Below are 24,267 nucleotides of genomic sequence, written 5' to 3'. Positions count from 1 at the left end.
CCGCAGTAAGTGGGCCCCCTCCTTTAAACCAAATCAGGGGTCCTTTCGTGCCTTCAAGGCACAGAACAAGGGAAAACCCTTCAAGGGCCAGGGTGGCCAGAGAATGCCCTGGGCGGGCAAACCAAAAACCGCCCAGGCTGGTGCGGCGGCCCAGTCCGCCTCTGCCTGAAGGGGCGCCCTCACCCGTTTCAGGTGTGGGGGGACGTTTGCGTGGTTTCCTCCAACCTTGGCTGCTCCGAATTCCGAACAGGTGGGTTCAGGAAATCATTCGATCAGGATACAAGATCGAATTCCTTTCGCGGCCGGCGGAAAGATTCTTTCCCTCAAATCTTCATTTGACCCCAGGGGGGTTACATGACCTGCATCAGGCGGTGCAGGATCTCCTCGCCCAGGGGGTGATCGTCCCGGTGCCTCATCGGGACAGGTTTCGGGGATTTTACTCGAATCTGTTCACTCCGCCCAGAAAGGAGGGCAAGGTGCGTCCGATTCTGGACTTGAAACGGCTTTGTGCGCGTTCGGAAGTTCCGCATGGATTCGCTCCGTTCGGTGATAGCCTCCCTGAGTCCAGGCGAATTCTTTGCCTCTATCGACCTGATGGATGCGTATCTGCACATCCCCATTTTCGAGGGTCATCAGAGGTATCTCTGATTCGCTATTGCGGAGGAACATTATCATTTTGTGGCGTTATCCTTCGGTCTCGCTTCGGCTCCAAGGGTGTTTACCAAAGTGCTGGCTCCCTCTCGGGGCCTGTTACGGGCACAGGGCATTGCGGTCTTGGGATATCTGGATGATCTCCTGTTAAGATCGAGAGTCAGAGCCTGCTGTGCGATCTGTCCACTACGGTTCAGACGCTTCAGGAGTTCGGATGGACCATCAACGTGCAGAAGTCGTCCTTGTCTCCTTCGGTTCGTCTCCCATACTTGGGAATGGTTCTGGACTCTGCTCAAGCAAAGGTGTTCCTGCCGGAGGACAAGCTCCGGACCCTACAGATCGAGGTCAGGGCCCTCAGGGAAAATGAATCCTCGTCACTCAGGACCTGTATGCGGTCCCTGGGGTTGATGGTGTCGGCCTTCGAGGTAATACACTTTGCACAGTTTCACACGAGGTCTCTCCAAGTGGAGATCCTGGCCAGATGGGACAGACTACCTCAGTCCTTGGGTCTGAGGGTGTCTCTGAGTCACCAAACCAGAATGGATCTTCTGTGGTGGCTTCAGTCCCCGGCGGTGGCGGACGGAAAATCCTTCCGGCCGTTACTGTGGACAGTAGTTACCACGGATGCCAGCCTGTCGGGCTGGGGTGGAGTCCTGGGCAACCTGTCTGCCCAGGGCACTTGGTCAGTGGAGGAATCCTCCCTCCCCATAAACATATTGGAATTGAGAGCGATCAGGCTGTGCCTGCTCCATTGGTCGGATCGTCTCCAGGGCCGCAGACAGACAATGCCACTGCGGTGGCTTACATCAATCACCAAGGGGGCACCAGGAGTGCCCGGGCAGCCCAGGAAGTGCAGGAAGCCCAGGAAGTGACCAGAATTCTGTCTTGGGCCGAGACTCATGTCCCGGCGATTTTGGCAGTTCACATTCCGGGTGTGGAGAATTGGCAGGCCGACTATCTGAGCCGCCAGACCCTGGACCAGAGGAAATGGTCCCTGCACCCGGAGGTATTTCAAATGCTGTGTGCGAAATGGGGATCCCCGGATGTGGATCTGTTCGCGTCTCGGCTAAACAACAAGGTGGAAAGGTTTGTGGCAAGAATGCGCGATCCTCTGGCAGACGCCTCGGATGCGCTTGTGGTGCCTTGGCATCAGTATCATCTGCTATATGCCTTTCCTCCGATTCAGTTGTTGTCCAGGTTCCTTCGCAGGTTAGCCTCGGAACCAACATTGGTGATTCTGGTGGCGCCAGACTGGCCACGACGGTCCTGGTACGCGGACATCGTTCACCTAGAAGTCGAGTCTCCATGGCGGCTGCCAATGCGAGAAGGTCTACTGTCTCAGGGACCGATCTTCCATCCTGCTTTACAGTCGCTGGCTTTAACGGTGTGGCTGTTGAAAGCCAGGTCCTGAGAGACAGGGGTCTCTCCCCAGAGGTCATTCCTACCTTACTCAAGGCTAGAAAAGCCTCATCTGGTAAGATTTATTACTGTACATGGAAAGCTTAATTTGCCTGGTGTGAGTCCAGGGGCTTTTCTCCTCGTTCATACTCGGTGGCGAGAGTGTTGGCTTTCCTTCAGTCTGGTGTGGACCAGCGCCTTGCGTTGGCCATGATTAAGGGCCAGGTATCTGCACTGGCTGTCCTTTTCCAGCGCCCCTTGGCGTCTGATTCTTTGATTCGCACCTTCATTCAAGGTGTGCGTCACTTGGCCCCTCCTCGAAGGGCACCCCTACCTCCATGGGACTTGAACTTGGTTCTGTCCGTGTTACAACGTTCCCCATTTGAAAACATCAGGGAAATCTCGTTAACTCTGCTGTCTAAAAAGGTTGCCTTTCTTGTGGCGATCACTTCTGCTCGCAGAGTGTCGGAGTTGGCGGCATTGTCTTGCCGCTCCCCTTACCTGGTGGTTCATAGCGATAAGGTGGTCTTGCGACCTAACCCGTCCTTTCTTCCAAAGGTGGTCTCTGAGTTTCACCTTAATGAGGACATTGTTTTGCCTTCGCTCTGTGCGAATCCTAAGCATCCTAAGGAGGTTGCTTTGCATTCCTTGGATGTTGTCAGGGCGATCAGGGTTTACCTGTCGTCAACTTAATCCTTTCGGAAATCGGATTCTCTTTTTGTCCTTCCTGAGGGACCTCGGAAGGGTATGGCTGCGTCTGCGGCGACCATTTCGAAATGGATCAGACAGACAATTGTACAGGCCTATTCGTTGAAGGAACGGGTACCGCCTTCCCTGTGAAGGCGCATTCTACCAGAGCGGTGAGTGCGTCCTGGGCCTACTGGCATCAGGCTTCGGTGGCCCAGGTGTGGAAGGCTGCGACTTGGTCGTCAGTGCACACCTTTTCCAAATTCTACAAAATTGATGTTCTGGCATCAGCTGATTCCTCCTTTGGCCGCAAAGTTCTCTGTGCGGCAGTACCGTGAGGGGACCCTGGTTTTATTGCGGGTCCCTGGCTGTTGGGGTTGTTTATCCCCTTGGTTATTTGCTTTCCTGGGTTGTTGCTCCTGTTGAGCCTTTTTTGTTACCCAGAGGGTTACCTTTCTGTTCATGTAAGGTTCCTTTCTCTGATGTGGGTAGTTTAGTAAAACTTTAGTAAAACTAAAACTTAGTTTAGTAAAACTTTGAGGCAGGGGTGCCAAACTCAATTTCCTCGGGGGAGCTACATTAGCAATATGGTTGCCCTCAAAGGGCCGGTTGAATCTGTAAGACTATATGAATTTATCATTACCCCCTCCCCCACCCCCCACATCGAACAGTGGGTGTGTCTAATTTGCAACAGTGGGAGGATCTTAAAGGGGCAATAAATACCAGGTGTTTGTTTTTTCTTTTTGAGTTCAGGGATGTACAGAGTGCAGTTTCAGGGGTGCGCTGTTCACAGAGTGCGGAGGTCAAGGGAGCTCAACGTACTGAGTGCAGGGTTCAGGGGTGCGCTATGTACAAAGTGCAGCTTCAGGGGTTCCCTATGCACAGTATGCAGAGTTCAGGGGTGCCGTATGCACAGTATGAAGAGTCAAATTCAGCCCGCTGTTGGCTGAATCTGGGTCACAGTAGTGCAGAATTTCGTGCACTCCTGTGACCTACAGGAGAAGTATGACCAAAAGAGCTTGGCCAACAGACAGGTATTTTTTTTTTATTCTTGAATGGACACCCAATAAGCAGTCTGCTTGCAATTTTTTTTTTTTTTACTGAAGGTTTACAATAAATGGTGCTAAAGTATATAAGGTATCACCTTATACACCATTTATTGTATTTGGAAAAATGTCCAAGATATGGTAATTCCAATTATGTGAACAGTCCCACATCAGGTGCACCCACCATCGGCAAGGTGCTGAAGCCAAAAAGTGCTATGGTGCTCCACACAGTGGAAGGTGCCTCAAAAAACCCTTTTAGGGATCCACTCACCAGAACCAAAAGGTTAGTGGGCCTGTTGAGGAATCATTGGTCCAACTATTTCTACAGTCCCACTAACCTTTTGGTTCTGGTGAGTGGATCCCCAAAAGGGTTTTTTTTTTATTGCAATTACCATATCTTGGACATTTTTTCTATCACCTTATGCACTTTAGCACCATTTATTGTATTTGGAAGAAGCACTATTGCACTTTATGCACTTATTTTTCAAGATTTGGTTCTAGCACATGTGCACTTTATGATTACCATTTTATTAATTGATGCTATTTATTTTTGAACTATTTATTTTTAGCACGATTGCACCTTATAGAGATTATTTCTTAAAGCGGTTGTAAACCCTAAAATGAAAAAAAAAAAAAAAACCTGCAAGACAAAGGCATAATGAGCTAGTATGCATCGCATACTAGCCCATTATGTGTAACTTACCTTAGAACGAAGCCCCGACACGGACCCCCGGACATCGCTGCGGGCGCTGCCATGATCCCTCGCTGTCTCTTCCGGGTTCGGCGGCTCCGGGCGCTGTGATTGGCCGGAAGAGACGGCTCCGGCGCGATGATTGGCCGGAGCCGCGATGACGTCACTCCCGCGCATGCACGCGGGAGTGATTTTCCGGCAGGCTCCCGGCAAACATAATTGAAGGTCCCCCCGGACCTTCAGAGCGCACGCGCCGCTCGCGCGAGCGGCTGCATGCACTGCAAATATCTCCTAAACCGTGCCGGTTTAGGAGATATTATTTGTACCTACAGGTAAGCCTTATTATAGGCTTACCTGTAGGTAAAAGTGTCAAAAAGTGGGAAACTACCGCTTTAATAATTGATGTGGTTTACACGCATTTAATTCAGTTTGGATATTTACACATTACAAGCGCTGTTTTTTGGCATATTCTATTTTCTCTGTTTTTTATCTAGTGAACAGCAGCTGCAAACACATTTATTAACATTCATAGTTTTAATTTTAAAGCACGGGTTATAATCTTTGCACACTTAAAGAAATTTGTGATGTGACTTTTTGCTGTTCTTTTATATGCTTGTCCTTCCATTTATTGTAAATTGAAATTTGTAGATTAGCCACTAGAGGGAGCTGTGTGTTGCATTACAATATATCGGCTGTTGAGATAAGCCTCTGATAGCCTCCCATGGCTTCCACTACCATTTCTATGCTGATGACACCCAAATCTATCTCTCTACCCCTCAGCTCACCCCATCAGTCTCCTCTGATTTGCTAACAGACATATCAGCCTGGATGTCACACACAACTTCCTCAAACTGAATCTATCTAAAACCAAGCTAATAATATTTCCTCCCCCACGTGCCCCTTCCCCTGAATCCTCTGTCAAGATCAATGGAATAACTATCAGTCCTTCCACACAAGCCAAGGTGCTAGAGGTAACCTTGGACTCTGCACTGTCCTTTCAGGCCCACATTTAATCCGTGTCCAAATAATGCCGCCTTAACCTCCGCAACACCTCTGTAACACGCCCCTTTTAAACCAACGACATCATCAAACTTCTAATTCACTCCCTGGTTATTTCTTGCCTTGACTACTGCAACTCCCTATACATAGACAATCCCCCCCCCCCCCCTCTGTCCATAATGAATGCTGCTACCATCCACCTTTCCAACTGTTCAGTGTCCTCCACCCCTCTCTGCCAATCCCTCCACTGGCCTCCATTCAGTGTCCTTCACCCCTCTCTGCCAATCCCTCCACTGGCCTCCATTCAGTGTCATCCACATCTCTCTGCCAATCCCTCCACTGGCTTCCATTCCGTGTCCTCCACCCCTCTCTGCCAATTCCTCCACTGGCTTCCATTCAGTGTCCTCCACCCCTCTCTGCCAATTCCTCCACTGGCTTCCATTCAGTGCCCTCCACCCCTCTCTGCCAATCCCTCCACTGGCTTCCATTCAGTGTCCTCCACCCCTCTCTGCCAATTCCTCCACTGGCTTCCACTCACCCAACGAATACAATTCAAAGTACTAACAATAGTTTACAACGCCATCCACAAGTCTGCCCCCAGCTACATCACTAACCTGATCCCAAAATATCAACCAAGCCGCTCTCTTCGGTCCTCCCAAGACCTCCTGTTCTCTAGCTATCTTGTCACCTCATCCCATGCTTGCCTCCAGGATTTTTCCAGAGCTTCTCCCTTCCTTTGGAACTCATTACCCCAATCTGTCCAACTGTCTCCTAATCTATCCATCTTTATATGATCCCTGAAAACCCTTCTCTTTAAAGAAGCCTATCTGGCTTCTAACTAATACACTGTTTCACTTTCTCCATCAGCTCATCCCCCACAGCTACCATGTTCCCCGAAAATAAGACCTACCCTAAAATAAGACCTACTGTGATTTTCGGGGAGGGCTGAAGTATAAGCCCTACCCCAAAAATATGCCCTAGTTTAACCACTTGCCGACCGGTCACGTTGACCGTACTGCAGCAAAGTGGTTCGTTATCGTCCAGCGATGTAGTACTACGTCGCTGGACTCCTCCCCCTGTAGGCGGCACTTGCGCACCGCCGGAGGCGCGCTCCCGCTGTTTTCAGTCACAGCGGGAGTCGGGCCAGGGGAGGAGCGGCGGCGATCGCCGCTGCTCTTCCCCGATCGTCGGGAAATCTAGTTTGTAAACAGAGCGGGCGGATCTCCTAAGTGACAGGGAGTGACAGATTGCAGTGTTCAGCATAGCTGAACCCTGGATCTGTCCCTGTGTCACTCAGTCACCTCCCCCCACACACGTTAGTAAGCACCAGGCATACATTAACCCCTCCCTCTCCAATAAAATTAACCCCTTCCCTGCCAGTGTCATTTTTACAGTAACAATGCATATGTATAGCACTGTTTACTGCAGTAATGTCACTGGTACCCCCAAAAGTGTCAAAAATGTGAGTCAAGGGTCCGATCTGTCCGCCGCAATGTCGCAGTCCCTGCAAAAAAAAAAAAATCGCAGATCGCCGCCATTACTCGTTAAAAAAAAACACACCAAAAATGACAGAAATCTTTCCCTTAGTTAGTAAACGCAATAACTTTTGCGCAAACCAATCAAAATACGCTTATTGTGATTTTTTTTACCAAACATAGGTAGCAGAAAACAAATTGGCCAAAAATTAAAAAAAATTTGATTTTTACGTTTTTTTGGGGGGGGGGAATTTCATATAAAAAATGTTAAAAATATTGTTATTTTTTCAAAATAAACGCTCTTTTTTTGTTTATAGCGCAAAAAGTAAAAATCGCACAGGTGATCAAATACCACCAAAAGAAAGCTCTGTTTGTGGGAAAAAAAGGACGTAAATTTCGTTTGGGTACAGCGTCGCACGACCGCGCAATTGTCAGTTAAAGTCGCACAGCGCCGAATTGCAAAAAGTGAGCTGGACGTAAGAGAGCAAAATCCTCCGGTGGTAAAGTGGTTAAAGTAGTTGTAAAATCCTAGAATCCACTCTATTACTGTTTTATATAATGTCCAATGTGTGTGTTTCTGTAATATAATTGTGCCAAATACCTTCGGTACAGCGGCGCTCAGCTGACCTCCCGCTGCTCTCCTCCTCTTCTGGCTGTCAGTGGGGGATCTTAGCCCCTCCCTTTCTAGTGCTCAGAGTGGGGTAGAGAGCTCCAGCGGGTCACGGAAGGCCCGAGCGGCGCTGTAACAAAGGTATTTGGCACAATTATAATACAGGAACACACACATTGGACATGATATATACTAATAATAACAACAGAGTGGATTCTAGGATTTTATAACCAGTTTTACTCAGTTCACACTGAGGATTCCTGACAGGCAGGGAAGGAGAGGGGGAGAGAAGACAGCACATTTCATAAGACCTATTCCCGAAAATAAGCCCTACTGTGTCTTTTGGTGCCAAAATTAATATAAGACCTGGTCTTATTTTCGGGGAAACACAGCATTACCTTTTGTATCAATTGACCCTCCCTCTTAGATTGTAAGCTCCAACGAGCAGGGCACTCTGGTTCCTTTTGTACCAAATTGTTTTGTAACTGTAATGTCTGACTTAGTTTTGTTAAGCGCTGCACAAACTTTTGGCACTATATAAATCTTGTATATTAATAATACATAGCAATTTGTAGATTTGCCACTAGAGGGAGCTGTGTGTTGCACTATAATACCTCCGCTGTTGAGAGAAGATATCTGGGTGTGCATTGTATTCAGTACAAAAACACTCAATTTATACCCAAAATAATTTACATGCAAAATAGATATACAAACCGAGCTCTTCCTAGGATCGACAGACTCATGGGCTTCCTTTGTGAGAAGGAGCAATAAATGCGCAGCCATTGTGTAGCACTACAAATAAGGAAGCATGACATGTGTATGTAGTGAGCAAACATGACCACCTCCATGCCCATAAACTATATAATCACAAACTATACCTAAATCAAAGGCTTTAAAATCATTTACATATATTGACCATATAATGTAAATCAAGTCTATCTCCTTTCAGATATTAAAAAATGTAAAAAAATAAAAAACGAATGTGTAATCCCTTTATGTGACATCACCAAACCAATGTGTAATCCCTTTATGTGACATCACCAAACCAATGTGTAATCCCTTTATGTGATATCACCAAACCAATGTACAATTCCTTTATGTGACATCACCAAACCAACGTACAATTCCTTTATGTGACATCACCAAACCAATGTGTAATCCCTTTATGTGACATCACCAAACCAATGTACAATTCCTTTATGTGACATCACCAATGTTTACAAAACCCATCTACAAAAAGCTGAGGCTTTGCCTGCTACCTGTTGTAGCAGAAAAATACAGAAAAGAGGGTATCAATGAAACTGTTTTATCGTTTTTTTGTTTTAAGGTCCAGGAATTTGAACAGGTCAATGGCAAGTACAGCACCCCGGATATGATTCCAGAGGGGACAGAGAACAGGAAATGTTTTGACACAGGTTCTTCAGATCCTACCACGCCAGTTCCAGCCAGTCCCGCTCCCACACAGCCAGGTGCTGTGGCTTTTTCAGGTACACACTCTTGTTTTGTCTTTCGAAACAATTGATAGGCTAAATGGGTTAGCTATGTTCTGGAAATAAGTGTTTGCCGGTAACCAAGTCAGGCAGCCCATAGGTCAAGGGAGTCAAACTCAAATTTCATCCTGGGCCAAATCAGCATTATGGTTGCCGGTTGTTTCTGTAAGACTATATACATTTATGCAGGGATTTTTTTTCTTAAAGAATTGGTGCAGGGACCCAACCATGCCAAACCGCATCGAACAGTGGGAGGGCTAAATTGCACAGTGGGAGGATCTTAAAGAAACATTAAATACCAGGAATGCGTTATGTGCTATGTACAGAGTTCAATTTCAGGGATGTCTTATGTACAGAGTGCAGTTTCAGGGATGTCTTATGAACAGAGTGCAGGGTTGAAGAGTGTGATACATACAGAGTGCTGGGTTAAGAGGTGCGCTATGTACAGAGTGCAGGGTTAAGAGGTGCGCTATGTACAGAGTGCTGGGTTAAGAGGTGCGCTATGTACAGAGTGCTGGGTTAAGAGGTGCGCTATGTACAGAGTGCAGGGTTAAGAGGTGCGCTATGTACAGAGTGCAGTTTCAGGGATGTTCTATGCACAGAGTGCAGCGTGGAGGAGTGCGCTACATGCAGAGTGCAGAGTTAAGGGGTGCGCTATGCACAGAGTGCAGGGTAAAGGAGTGCGCTACATACACAGTGCAGGGTTAAGGGTTGTGCTATGTACAGAGTGCAGTTTCAGGGATGTTCTATGTACAGAGTGCAGGGGTGAGGAGTGAGCTACATACAGAGTTAAGGGGTGCGCTATGCACAGAGTGCAGGGTAAAGGAGTGCGCTACATACACAGTGCAGGGTTAAGGGTTGTGCTATGTACAGAGTGCAGTTTCAGGGATGTTCTATGTACAGAGTGCAGGGGTGAGGAGTGAGCTACATACAGAGTGAAGAGTTAAGGGGTGTGCTATGCACAGAGTGCAGGGTAAAGGAGTGCGCTACATACACAGTGCAGGGTTAAGGGTTCAGCTCTCTCTCACAGGCTATCTACATCTCACTTACACCCCTCCTCAGTTCTAACCTCTGTACCACACATCTCCCTACACAGTCCCCCCCCCCCCCCCAAAAAAAAAAAAAGTTCCTCTCATCTCACCTACCCAGCCCAGCTCTAGTAGTCATTGATTGGGATTTGTGCACTCTTTGGGCACAGATGGGGATCACAGTGCAGCTTACCACATGAAGCCCTGGCTGTGAGGGCCAGGTTCAGCCCACGGCCTTGTGTTTGGCACATGTCCCATATAGGTGGAGCCATTTTTATTTTTCAACCAGTGGATTGAACAAAAACATAACTGACTTGATTTCCTGATCCACACACTCGATGTGGATGGGTGAATACCGCTGTGCTTTTGTTTTCTGACAGCAGGAAGACTACCCTAAAGTACATTGATCAGCATCTATAGATTGACTTTCTGTACAATCATCATGCCCATACATGGATCAGAGTTTGTCCGGTCCCTGCTGAACTGGCCGAATTTTTGGTCCATGTTTGGCTGGCTTTACGTGATGAAAATTCTAAAACGCCATGCCCTTTGACCCTTGATTGCAGGGTCTATGTACACCGTTATGTTTTCTTTGGTTTTCCAGTAATAATAATGCAGACATGTTAATGAGTGAATGCCTCAATGTATCTTATGGCAGTTGTGTGTCTGCATGTGCCATGATCCTATAGGGAAAAAAGAAAGTTTTACTAAGAAGGGAAATGGGCTTTGGCTGGAGACTCTCAGTACATGCTAAATGTCTACCGAGTTTTCAAATGTACCCAATAGATTTACTATACGGTATGTATTTTAGAGCACAGGCAGACTGATGTGTGTAGTGTCATACACCACCCCATATACACCGATCAGTCATACCATTATGACCACACACATAATATTGAGAAGGTCCCCCTTTTGCTGCCAAAACAACCCTGACCCCTCGAGGCATGGAACATACTAGACCTCTGAAGGTATGCTGTGGTTTCAGCCTCCGTCAGCTTGCCTGCTTCCCTTAATGCATCATGGTACCATCTCTGCCACAGGTAAAAAACACACACGGCCATCCAAATGATGCAAAAGAAAATGTGATTCATCCGACCAGGACACCTTCTTCCATTGCTCCGTGCTGCAGTTCTAATGCTCACATGCCCATCGTAGCCACTTTTGGCTGTGGACATGGATCAGCATGGGCACCCTGACCGGTCTGTGGCTACACAGCCCCATACACAACACACTGCGATGCTCTGTGTGTTCCTTTCTATCAGAACCAGCATTCACTTTTCCAGCAATTTGAACTCCAAATTGCTCTTCTATTGGATCGGCCTACATAGCCCAGCCTTCCCTCCCCACCTCCATCAATGAGCTTTCCCTCCCCCACCTCCATCAATGAGCCTTCCCCTCCCCACCTCCATCAATGAGCCTTCCCTCCCCCACCTCCATCATTGAGCCTTCCCTCCCCACCTCCATCAATGAGCCTTCCCTCCCCACCTCCATCAATGAGCTTTCCCTCCCCGCCTCCATCAACGAGCCTTCTCTCCCCGCCTCCATCAATGACCCTTCCCTCCCCGCTTACATCAATGAGCCTTCCCTCCCCGCCTCCATCAATGAGCCTTCCCTCCCCGCCTCCATCAATGAGCCTTCCCTCCCCGCCTCCATCAATGAGCCTTCCCTCCCCACCTCCATCAATGAGCCTTACCTCCCCCACCTCCATCAATGAGCCTTCCCTCCCCCACCTCCATCATTGAGCCTTCCCTCCCCACCTCCATCAATGAGCCTTCCCTCCCCACCTCCATCAATGAGCTTTCCCTCCCCGCCTCCATCAACGAGCCTTCTCTCCCCGCCTCCATCAATGACCCTTCCCTCCCCGCTTCCATCAATGAGTCTTCCCTCCCCGCCTCCATCAATGAGCCTTCCCTCCCCGCCTCCATCAATGAGCCTTCCCTCCCCGCCTCCATCAATGAGCCTTCCCTCCCCACCTCCATCAATGAGCCTTACCTCCCCCACCTCCGTCAATGAGCCTTACCTCCCCCACCTCCATCAATGACCCTTCCCTCCCCCACCTCCATCAATGAGCCTTCCCTCCCCCACCTCCATCATTGAGCCTTCCCTCCACACCTCCATCAATGAGCCTTCCCTCCACACCTCCATCAATGAGCTTTCCCTCCCCCACCTCCATCAATGAGCCTTCCCCTCCCCACCTCCATCAATGAGCCTTCCCTCCCCCACCTCCATCATTGAGCCTTCTCTCCCCACCTCCATCAATGAGCCTTCCCTCCCCCACCTCCATCAATGAGCCTTCCCCCCCCCCCCCCACCTCCATCAATGAGCCTTCCCTCCCCCACCTCCATCATTGAGCCTTCCCTCCCCACCTCCATCAATGATCTTTCCCTCCCCCACCTCCATCAATGAGCCTTCCCCTCCCCACCTCCATCAATGAGCCTCCCCTCCCCCACCTCCATCAGTGAGCCTTCCCTCCCCACCTCCATCAATGAGCCTTCCCTCCCCGACTCCATCAATGAGCCTTCCCTCCCCACCTCCATCAATGAACCTTCCCTCCCCACCTCCATCAATGACCCCCCCACCTCCATCAATGACCCCCCCACCTCCATCAATGAGCCTTGGCCATCTATTACCCTGTCACCAGTTCCCTGCTTTTCCTCTCTTGGACCCCTCTTGGTCGGTCCTGACCACTGCAGACCAGGAAAATCCCACAAGAGGTGCAGTTTTGGACCCAGTGGTCTGGCCATTACAATTTTGGTTCTTGTCAAAGCCGCTCAAATCTTTTTACTTGGCTATTTTTTTCTGCTTTTAGCATATCAACTTCATGGAAAAAAATCTTAATTTGCTGCCTAATATATCCCACCCACTTTCAGATGTCATTGTAATAAGATAATCAATGTTATTCACTTTACCTGTCAGTGGTCATATTGTTATGGGTGATCCATATACATCTGAATGTTACAAGGAGCCTAGTGCAGAGACAGAGTTGTTTATACGTCTGACGTTTCTTATGTCTACCCCCTAAGTGACCTCAAATCTATTGTCACTAGGAAAACTTTATGGGCAGAAATGATTTAAGCAAAACTGTTTCTGTAGTATGCTGTGTAATAAATACATCTGAATTTTATTTTTATTTTTCTAGAAAAAAGTGAGACACCATCTTTGTTATCGGAGGAAGTGGAGAGCACGGATCAGAAGTCCATACAGCAGTCAGAGCCTCCGGTGAGATAATTGTCCTCTTCAAATGACAGTGATATACAAATGTTTGTGCTCACCTGACTAACCTACATACCTATATGAACTTATCGGACATGCTATTGCAAAACAATGAGCAATATTATGAAGTTGCACCCTCAGCATTGTCTCTAACAACCCCCACCTTACCCCTGTGGCTCTAACAGCTTCCACCCAAAGAGCATTTGTGAGGACAGGTGCTGATGTTAGAGAAGACCTCGAAAGTAATCAACTTTCCAAATAATCCCTAAAAATCTCAGGTGTTTAATTGGGTTGGAGTGTGGTTCCTAGGTAGGGCACCGAACTCAAGTAGCTCTACAGCAGCCTTTCTCAACCCTTTCAACACAGAGGAACCCTTAAAATAATTTTCAGGTCTCAGGGAACCCCTGCTAAAAATGACTATATATACAACTCAAGGTACAGTGGGTACGGAAAGTATTCAGACCCCCTTACATTTTTCACTCTTTGTTATATTGCAGCCATTTGCTAAAATCATTTAAGTTCATTCTTCTTCCTCATGAATGTACACATAGCACCCCATACTGACAGAAAAACACAGAATTGTTGACATTGTTGCAGATTTATTAAAAAAGAAAAACTGAAATATCACATGGTCCTAAGTATTCAGACCCTTTGCTCAGTATTTAGTAGAAGCCCCCTTTTGATCTAATACAGCCAGGAGTCTTTTTGGGAAAGATGCAACAAGTCTTTCACACCTGGATTTGGGGATCCTCTGCCATTCCTCCTTGCAGATCCTCTCCAGTTCTGTCAGGTTGGATGGTAAACGTTGGTGGACAGCCATTTTTAGGTCTCTCCAGAGATGCTCAATTGGGTTTAAGTCAGGGCTCTGGATGGGCCATTCAAGAACAGTCACGGAGTTGTTGTGAAGCCACTCCTTCGTTATTTTAGCTGTGTGCTTAGGGTCATTGTCTTGTTGGAAGGTAAACCTTCGGCCCAGTCTGAGGTCCAGAGCACTCTGGAGAAGGTTTTTGTCCAGGATATCCCTGTACTTGGCCGCATTCATCTTTCCCTCGATTGCAAGCAGTCGTCCTGTCCCTGCAGCTGAAAAACACCCCCACAGCATGATGCTGCCACCACCATGCTTCACTGTTGGGACTGTATTGGACAGGTGATGAGCAGTGCCTGGTTTTCTCCACACATACCGCTTAGAATTAAGGCCAAAAAGTTCTATTTTGGTCTCATCAGACCAGAGAATCTTATTTCTCACCATCTTGGAGTCCTTCAGGTGTTTTTTAGCAAACTCCATGCGAGCTTTCATGTGTCTTACACTGAGGAGAGGCTTCCGTCGGGCCACTCTGCCATAAAGCCCCGACTGGTGGAGGGCTGCAGTGATGGTTGACTTTCTACAACTTTCTCCCATCTCCTGACTGCATCTCTGGAGCTCAGCCACAGTGATCTTTGGGTTCTTCTTTACCTCTCTCACCAAGGCTCTTCTCCCCCGATAGCTCAGTTTGGCCGGACGGCCAGCTCTAGGAAGGGTTCTGGTCGTCCCAAACGTCTTCCATTTGAGGATTATGGAGGCCACTGTGCTCTTAGGAACCTTAAGTGCAGCAGAAATCTTTTTGTAACCTTGGCCAGATCTGTGCCTTGCCACAATTCTGTCTCTGAGCTCTTCAGGCAGTTCCTTTGACCTCATGATTCTCATTTGCTCTGACATGCATTGTGATCTGAAAGGTCTTATATAGACAGGTGTGTGGCTTTCCTAATCAAGTCCAATCAGTATAATCAAACACAGCTGGACTCAAATGAAGGTGTAGAACCATCTCAAGGATGATCAGAAGAAATGGAAAGCACCTGAGTTAAATATATGAGTGTCACAGCAAAGGGTCTGAATACTTAGGACCATGTGATATTTCAGTTTTTCTTTTTTAATAAATCTGCAACAATGTCAACAATTCTGTGTTTTTCTGTCAGTATGGGGTGCTATGTGTACATTCATGAGGAAGAAGAATGAACTTAAATGATTTTAGCAAATGGCTGCAATATAACAAAGAGTGAAAAATTTAAGGGGGTCTGAATACTTTCCGTACCCACTGTACATTAGTGTGATGGTCAGTGGAATGAATGCTCCCTAAACTTGTGGACACTGGGAAGAATTACCTTCTTCCAGATAGTTCAGTTTTGGACAGAGTCCAAATTGAATGAGGTCCAGTGTGAAGTTTCCGCAGTCAGTGATTAATTTCTATTCATATACTGCATAGAGCAGTGGCAGTTGGTCAGAACCTATTCAGATTTTCGATGGCGCACAGAAGAAGGTTTGGCTAATAACAAATCTCTTTGCCAGCATATGGTGGTACCTGCACTTGAGGAGAGCATGCTGACATACCTGATGGCCGATCTGTATATAAGACTTTAAATTTCTATGCCAAACTCTTCATACAATAATCAAATAAAAAAATAATTTCTGATAGAAGTGAAGACATTAAAACTCCATGTAACCCATCTCATCTGTAAAACATACATAGGGCCTAACTCACTATAGCACCTAGTCAGCAAATGGATGAACAAATGGTCACAAGCATCTAAAATCCATAGAAAATGACTAAAACTAGTCAGAAACGGTATTCACTATAGCACGCGGTGCATATTTACTTGCATAATCAAATTCACTATACAGGTCACATAAATCAGTGACCGTCTAAATCAGTACTCGTGGTAGAAGCAGGTGAATTGCACATGGAAATAATGTTTAGAGCTTAATCTTATATATTGGTTCCTGAACATGTGGTATATTGTTTGGAGATGATCTGCTTTTAAATTTCTTGAAATATTGTTGTGAAAGCAGAAATATGCTTAAAAGTCTGAGAAGAGATAAATTCACCCCGTTTTTAGAACTGACAGAACTGAGCATGCCCAGACTAGAAAACTAGTCACAAACCTACTCTCATTTTGTTTTAGCCCCGTACTATAGTGAATTCCGAAATGTGTGAATACCAAACAAGTGTGAATTAGTGAGAGAAAACTATGTACTATTTATATATAAATGCAAGTGTCAACCATTGATTCTTATGGTATAACTGTTACTTCCTCAAACACATACATTTCAATCTTGAGATGAACTCTTTAATCCCTTAAATAATTTGCCCTTGCTGGGTTTTTATGTTGCTTTTTTTTTTATTATTATTTTTTAACAATGCTAGTAATTAGTAATGTTTTCCTGTTTTTGGAAAATCTCTCTCTCTCTCTCACTGGAGTCCTCTTCCCCTCCTCCATGACGACATTATGGAGCTGGTGGAAGTTAGACACCTTGCGCTCCTCCACCTTCCATTTGAGGATGCCCCACAGATGCTCAATAGGGTTTAGGTCTGGAGACATGCTTGGCCAGTCCATCTCCTTTACCCTCAGCTTCTTTATCGAGAAAGTGGTCATCTTGGAGGTGTTTGGGGTCGTTATGTTGGAATACTGCCCTGCGGCCCAGTCTCTGAAGGGAGGGGATCATTCTCTTCTTCAGTATGTCACAGTACATGTTGGCATTCATGGTTCCTTCAATGAACTGTAACTCCCCAGTGCCGGCAGCACTCATGCAGCCCCAGACCATGACACTCCCACCACCATGTTTGACTGTAGGCAAGACACACTTTTCTTTGTACTCCTCACCTGGTTGCCACCACACACACTTGTCACCATCTGAACCAAATAAGTTTATCTTGGTCTCATCAGACCATAGGACACGGTTCCAGTAATCCATGTCTTTAGTCTGCTTGTCTTCAGCAAACTGTTTGTGGGCTTTCTTGTGCAACATCTTTAGAAGAGGCTTCCTTCTGGGATGACAGCAATGAAGACTAATTTGATGCAGTGTGCGGCGTTTGGTCTGAGCACTGACAGGCCAACCCCCCACCCCTTCAACCTCTGCAGCAATGCTGGCAGCACTCATACGTCTATTTCCCAAAGACAACCTCTGGATATGACGCTGAGCATGTGCACTCAACTTCTTTGGTGGTCCATGGCGAGGCCTGTTCTGAGTGGAACCTGTCCTGTTAAACCGCTGTATGGTCTTGGCCACTGTGCTGCAGCTCAGTTTCAGGGTCTTGACAATCTCCTTATAGCCTAGGCCATCTTATGTAGAGCAACAATTTTTATTTCTGATCCTCAGAGAGTTCTTTGCCATGAGGTGCCATGTTGAACTTCCAGTGACCAGTATGAGAGAGTGAGAGCGATAACACCAAATTTAACACACCTGCTCCCCATTCACACCTGAGACCTTGTAACACTAATGAGTCACATGACACTGGGGAGGGAAAATGGCTAATTGGGCAAAATTTGGACATTTTCACTTAGGGGTGTACTCACTTTTGTTGCCAGCGGTTTAGACATTAATGGCTGTGTGTTGAGTTATTTTGAGGGGACGGCAAATTTACACTGTTATACAAGCTGTACACTCACTACTCTACATTGTAGCAAAGTGTCATTTCTTCAGTATTGTCACATGAAAAGATAGAATAAAATATTTACAAAAATGTGATGGGTGTACTTACTTTTGTTAGATACTGTACATACAGTATTTCACAAAAGTGAGTACACCCCTCACATTTTTGTAAATATTTTATTCTATCTTTTCATGTGACAATACTGAAGAAATGACACTTTGCTACAATGTAGAGTAGTGAGTGTACAGCTTGTATAACAGTGTAAATTTGCCGTCCCCTCAAAATAACTCAACACACAGCCATTAATGTCTAAACCGCTGGCAACAAAAGTGAGTACACCCCTCACATTTTTGTAAATATTTTATTCTATCTTTTCATGTGACAATACTGAAGAAATGACACTTTGCTGCAATGTAAATTAGTGAGTCATTAATGTCTTAACTGCTGGCAATAAAAGTGAGTACACTCCTAGATGAAAATGTCCAAATTGGGCCCAAAGTGCAGAATTTTGTGGAGAACATTATGCTGCCTGTAACATCGTTCAGCATGACCGGTTTGGTGGTGGGTCAGTGATGGTCTGGGGAGGCAAATCCATGGAGGAACGCACAGACCTCTGCAGACTAGGCAATGGCACCCTGACTGCCATCAGGTATTGGGATGAAATCCTTGGACCCATTGTCAGACCCTATGCTGGTGCAGTGAGACCTGGGTTCCTCCTGGTGCAGAACAATGCCCGGCCTCATGTGGCGAGAGTATGCAGCCAGTTGCTGGAGAATGAAGGAATTGATACCACTGGATAGTCCCCACGCTCCCCTGACCTAAATCCAATAGAACACCTCTGGGACATTATGTTTTGGTCCATCCAACGCTGACCGGTTGCACCTCATTCTAGTCAAGAGCTCAGTGATGCCCTGGTCCAGATCTCGGAAGAAATCCCCCAGGACACCACCCGTCGTCTCAATAAGAGCATGCCCAGATGTTGTCAGGCATGCATACAAGCATGTGGGGGCCATACAAAGTGCTGAGGACCACTCTGAGTTGGTGCATTGAAATTTTAGCAAAATGGACTAGTCTGCTGCATCATATTTTAACTTTAATTTTCGGGGCGTCTTTGAATTCAGCCCTCTGTAGGGTGATCATTTTAAATTTCCATCAAACAATGCTACAACCTTTCACTCCTAACACATTATCCAGTCCATACCAGTATAGATATCCAGCATGATATGTTTCCTCATTGAGATCTGATGTGTTTTCAAAGTGTTCCTTTATTTTTTTTAGAGCAGTGTATTTATTCAGAGATATATATAGATATATATATATATATCTATATATATATATATATTGTTTGTATTGTTAACATATTTGAGATAGATAGATAGATAGATAGATAGATAGATATTCTATATGCATTCTCTGCAGTATATATATTTGTGTATATACTGCCATGTGCATTGTGTATGCTCAGGGACTTTGCCATTTGTGAAATATCTTTTGTTACACTGAGCATGCTCAGCCACTTTGCCATTTGAGCCATATCTCTGGTTAAACTGAGCATGCTCAGAGATTTAGCTGTTTGACATCTGATAAGTAAATGGTAGATAATGCACTCGTTGCTCTCCATCTCACATAAATCTAAACCAAAACTCCCACAGATGTCTTCACAAACCACACACAATACCATTGCTGATGCAATTTTTTGCATTTATACCTCAAAAATGTAATATGTGTACCAACAACATTAATCCAAATCAAAATGTCATTGCCAAAATTCAGAGGGTAACACCAATATTCTACACTCGAATTTCCAAACATGTCCTTTGTTTTTTTCGCTATAAAATGTCACAACCGACTACCAATTTGTGCCCATTAACTGGCTGAAAAACAAACAAACTGTCCAAAAGACTGAATTTTGGCTGATTTTAGTGTATGGGCACCTTAAGACACAGGAAGGAATTAATCAGCTGACCTCATTAGCACACACCTGTGGCTGCCTTCCCTCCTTCCAGCAGATCCCAACCACCCCCAGCTAGGTGCAGGCTTTTCTAATTAATCAGTGATCACTGGTCTCACTAATTACAGACCTTTTTGTTTTGTCTTAAATTTATCTTGCTTAGATCTGTTCATTTGGAGAGTGCAGGAAATGAGAGATCAGATAACTGCCTATATGGATAGAGCTGTAGTACTGAAAACTAAAAAGAGAAGCGTGTCCTGGGTTCTGCTAAGCTCAGCATACACTATACAATCTGATTGTACAATCTCATTTAGATCTTCCATCAATTATGTAGTGCAAGGGCCTGCCTGATTGGATACAGAGTGATCGGATAGCTGGTGTGTCCTCCCATTATATAAATGGAGATTGTACAGAGCTTGTACAATGAGACTGTATAGTGTATGGCCACCTTTAGACCCCGTTCACACTTGGGGGGGACTTGTCAGGCGACCTGGTCGCCTAACAAGTCGCCGTGGGTCGCCTGCCATAGAGTAGCACAGGACCCGTTCTAATAGGAGCGACACAAGTCGCTCCGACTTAGAAAAAGGGTCCTGAGCTTCTTTGGGGCGACCTGCATTGACTTCAATGATATGAAGTCCGTGCCGGCCGCTCCGAGGTCGCGGTGCGAGCTGTGCACCGCGACTTCACAGGTCGCCCCGGCAAGTCGGGTCGCGCCTATGTGAACCGGCTCTTAGCCACCTGAAATGAACTAGTTGCTTATTACTTCTAATCCTTGTTTGCTTTACAACAACATTTTCGAAATACAAATCCAATTCAGTAACATTTAGAAAAGTTAGGGGTATCTCTTAATTGTGTCCAGGGAACTCTTAAGTAGCTTTGTGTAGTGGAGTTGTGCTGCCTCCCACAAGTGGGTGTAACGACACAAATTTGATCGTACAAAAAAAAACAGCGTGGGGGTCCCCCCAATCCAAACCAGGCTCTTAGGTCTCTATTATATGATAAATAATTGGTAATGTCTAAATAAAATTTTATTAGAATGTTGAATTCTAGTTATATGTTTATTCTTTTATCATGGTACTACTATATATTTTAGGTATGAATCTGGTCAACACAGTGGCTTAGTGGTTAGCGCTCTGATCTAAAAGTCGTCAGGTCGTTGGTACCTATGCTACTTATCACCTCCCTAAAGTTTTAATGGCGAATGGATATGTGCGTAGGCGAAAGCATCTTTGCCATCAGCGTGATACATTTTATCGCTGATGGCACTTCTGTGTTCACCAAAGCGCATTTGCCATTGCAATTCTAGGGAGGTGGTAGCATGGGTGGGATTTGAACTCATGACCTAAGGCTACGTTCACATGTGGGCACAGCGGATCACGGGCAGAATCACCGCCTGCCGAATCGCGGTAACGTCACGTAAGCAGAATCGCGGGACGCATGAGGCACAAAAGAAGCTCTTGTACCTTTTTTTTGGGCGTCATGCGTCCTGCGATTCTGTTTGCGCAATGTTACCGCGATTCGCCAGGCAGAAATCGCGGCAACATCGCACAGCGTTTGGGTTGCCATTGTAAATCACGGGCATCGCACAGGCGTCCCGCGATTTGCAATGATTTCCGGATCGCGGGCAGAATCGCAGTGATTCTGCCCTGATCCGCTGCGCCCACATGTGAACGTAGCCTAAGTGCTACTAGCTAAGAGTGCTAAAAATTAAGCCACTGTGCTGATTACAATTATACCTAGAATATAAAGAAGTACCATGATTATAGTACTCAACATTTTCCTATAATACGAATTGGATATAAAAAAAAAAATGGACATATATAGAATAGAGATGTAACTGTTACATCAATTATAATAATATAAATATCAGTAACATTTGATTTACATGCTTTCAATAAAAGAAGCAAAACAAGTCACATCTACTAATTTTTGATGATTGTGCTCATCTCAATGGCTTAGTGGGTAGCACTCCTACCTAGAAAGACTCAGACCATGGGTTCAAATCCCAAGCATCAACTGCTTAAAGTGGAGTTCCGGCCTATTTTGCAACTTTAGTGATTCCTGGAGTGCTCGCTATGTTGATCAACAATTGGGCACTTTCAATTTTTTTCGGGGGTCCTTTACCTTATTTTCAGGGCATTTTTGATTGTACTTCCTCCTTCTCCCCCCTCTGTGGCCATTGCCACCGACATCACTTCCACCTTTGCATTGCATCCTGGGAGCTGTTTGTCATCACTCCCAGGAGGCTGCAATCAGGAAGAACTCCCAGAACACTCCCTGGAATCAGGAAGAACTCCCAGAACACTCCCTGGAATCAGGAAGAAGGACACAGCATATTACACTGCGGCTTCAGATGCCCACATCCAAGATGGCCGCGTTCAGACAGCGTTTTTAAAAGTAAGATTTTGACTAAAATCCAATACTGTACACCTTATAAGTATGAGGATAGCGGTTCTGTAAAGGGCAATGGATTAGTATTATAGGGGTATTTTTAGTTAAAAAAAGTATTTGAGGCTGGAACTCCGCTTTAAATTTTATACAGCAGAGTATGCTGAAAATAGGCAAACGCCTAATTGCCACTGCCACATCAGAATGGTTGTTTCCATAATTTCCATGCTCAATTGCATGCAATGGTAGCAAAAATAATATTGTATAGAAATAAAATAATCAAACACTAGTGAACACACAGGGTGTTAGCATGTTTGGGATTTGAACTCATGATCTAAGAGCTTTTTGCTCATGAGCGCAGACCACTAAGCCGATGTGCCAAGTACAATTAGACTTGCATCATAGTTTAGTATGATTAAAGAATAAACATAGATAATTAGAAACTCTATAGTCTCCTAAAAAATAAATGTAACATGAAAAAAAAAAATGAACATATGACAGATATGTAACTGTGAATGATAAATACATGTAACCTCATGGAATAGCAGACATTACTCTGTAATAATCCTTCAGAACAGCATTCGTTAGCAAAAGAAGAAAACAAACTATGCACAATAATTGTAATATAAATAAATAGCCACACCTGAGGTACAGCACACCCCATATTTATCGGCATACATGTACACACATGATCATAGCTAAATACTGCAGTGCAGTTTCATATAGGAAACTTGTTGGCAATTGCTTTTTATGGAACCGTGATTATGCCGATTTGGAATTCACTAATGCATATTCGCCTATTTGTACTCCTACTTTTCCGTTTACATCTTCATCTAGTTGGGGTCTCAGTTGTTTTAACCGCTTGCCGACTGCTCACAGTATATTTACTGCGGCAGTCAGCCCCTCACAGGCAGAGCGACGTAGGTCTACGTCGCTCGCCTGTGAGGCTCTGGGGAGCGAGCGCGCGCCCCCGCTCCCACGCGGTCACGGGACCCCCCCCGCGCGTGTGACCAGCGGACCCGATGTCTGCCGGTCACTCGGCGATCGGCGGGGGAGAGGGAGAATGTCAGGCAGCTTGTGTAAACAAGCCACCTGTCATTCTCCTCGGTGTAAAGACACTGATCACACGGATCTACTATGTAGATCCGTTGATCAGTGTCCTTACAGCTCAAGCCACAGCCAATCACAGTAGAAAGCACACCCCTAGGGACACACACAGCCCCTCCCTCCCAAATAAAGTTAACCCCTTCACTACCAGTGTATTTTTACAGTAACAGTGCATATGTATAGCACTGATTACTGTAGAAATGTCACTGGTAACCCCAAAAGTGTCAAAAATGTCAGTCAAGGGTCCGATCTGTCCGCCGCAATGTCGCAGTACCGCAAAAAAAATCGCAGATCGCCGCCATTACACGTTAAAAAAAAAACAACAAAAATGACAAAAATCTTTCCCTTTGTTAGTAAACGCGATAACTTTTGCGCAAACCAATCAAAATACGCTTTTTGCGATTTTTTTTTTTACCAAACATATGTAGCATAAAACAAATTGGCCGAAAATGTTAAAAAATTTTGATTTTTACATTTTTTTGGGGGGGAATTTCATATAAAAAAATGTGAAAAATATTGTTATTTTTGCAAAATGTACGCTATTTTTTTGTTTATAGCGCAAAAAGTAAAAATCGCACGGGTGATCAAATACCACCAAAAGAAAGCTCTGTTTGTGGGAAAAAAAGGATGTCAAATTCGTTTAGGTACAGCGTTGCACGACCGCGCAATTGTCCGTTAAAGTCACGCAGTGCCGAATCGCAAAATACCCCCTGGTCGTTTAGCAGGAAAATCCTCCGGGGCTTAAGTGGTTAATTGGGAGTGATTAAATATAGAATTACTATTTCTTCTCCTTATTCTTAGTGAATTTGGCCCTAAGTATCTATTCCTTTTAGACCAAATTGTAATTTGAAGCCATTAGACATCACTGTGGATGTAAAAAACAACCTTGTAAAGTAATCCCAGGATAAAAGCCATCCATTTACCATCGCTAGTCCATTTAGCAATAATGATGTTATAATGTGACGGTGTGTAACTAAATTCCTTTTTGTTTGTTTTTTTCAGAACCAGATTAGCTGATGTCCACATTTTTCTTCTGTCTTTTCAAAGTGTATTTGTTTCACATGATGATGTATTATATAGCAATGAGCTTGCATATTTTCTTCGATCGTTTGATTATTGTAAAGTGC

At 45.4% G+C, this 24,267-nt stretch overlaps 1 protein-coding gene across 9 annotated transcripts in view; it reads left to right on the top strand.

Annotated features, from left to right (window-relative positions):
* The window catches only part of CHD5 (chromodomain helicase DNA binding protein 5), a 409,378-nt gene that overhangs the window by 351,632 nt on the left and 33,479 nt on the right, over positions 1 to 24,267 (top strand). For all 9 annotated transcript variants that reach the window (XM_082273263.1, XM_082273262.1, XM_082273261.1 and 6 more), the window contains exons 30-31: positions 8,885 to 9,044; positions 13,215 to 13,294. In XM_082273263.1, coding sequence (XP_082129389.1) covers positions 8,885 to 9,044; positions 13,215 to 13,294 — 240 coding nt within the window. The remainder of the gene's footprint in view (positions 1 to 8,884; positions 9,045 to 13,214; positions 13,295 to 24,267) is intronic.

Source organism: Pelophylax lessonae (assembly GCF_965119305.1).
Source record: "Pelophylax lessonae genome assembly, chromosome: 12".
NCBI lineage: Eukaryota > Metazoa > Chordata > Amphibia > Anura > Ranidae > Pelophylax > Pelophylax lessonae.
Note: the sequence above shows the minus strand (reverse complement) of the source record. Positions and strands in the feature narration are given on the sequence as shown.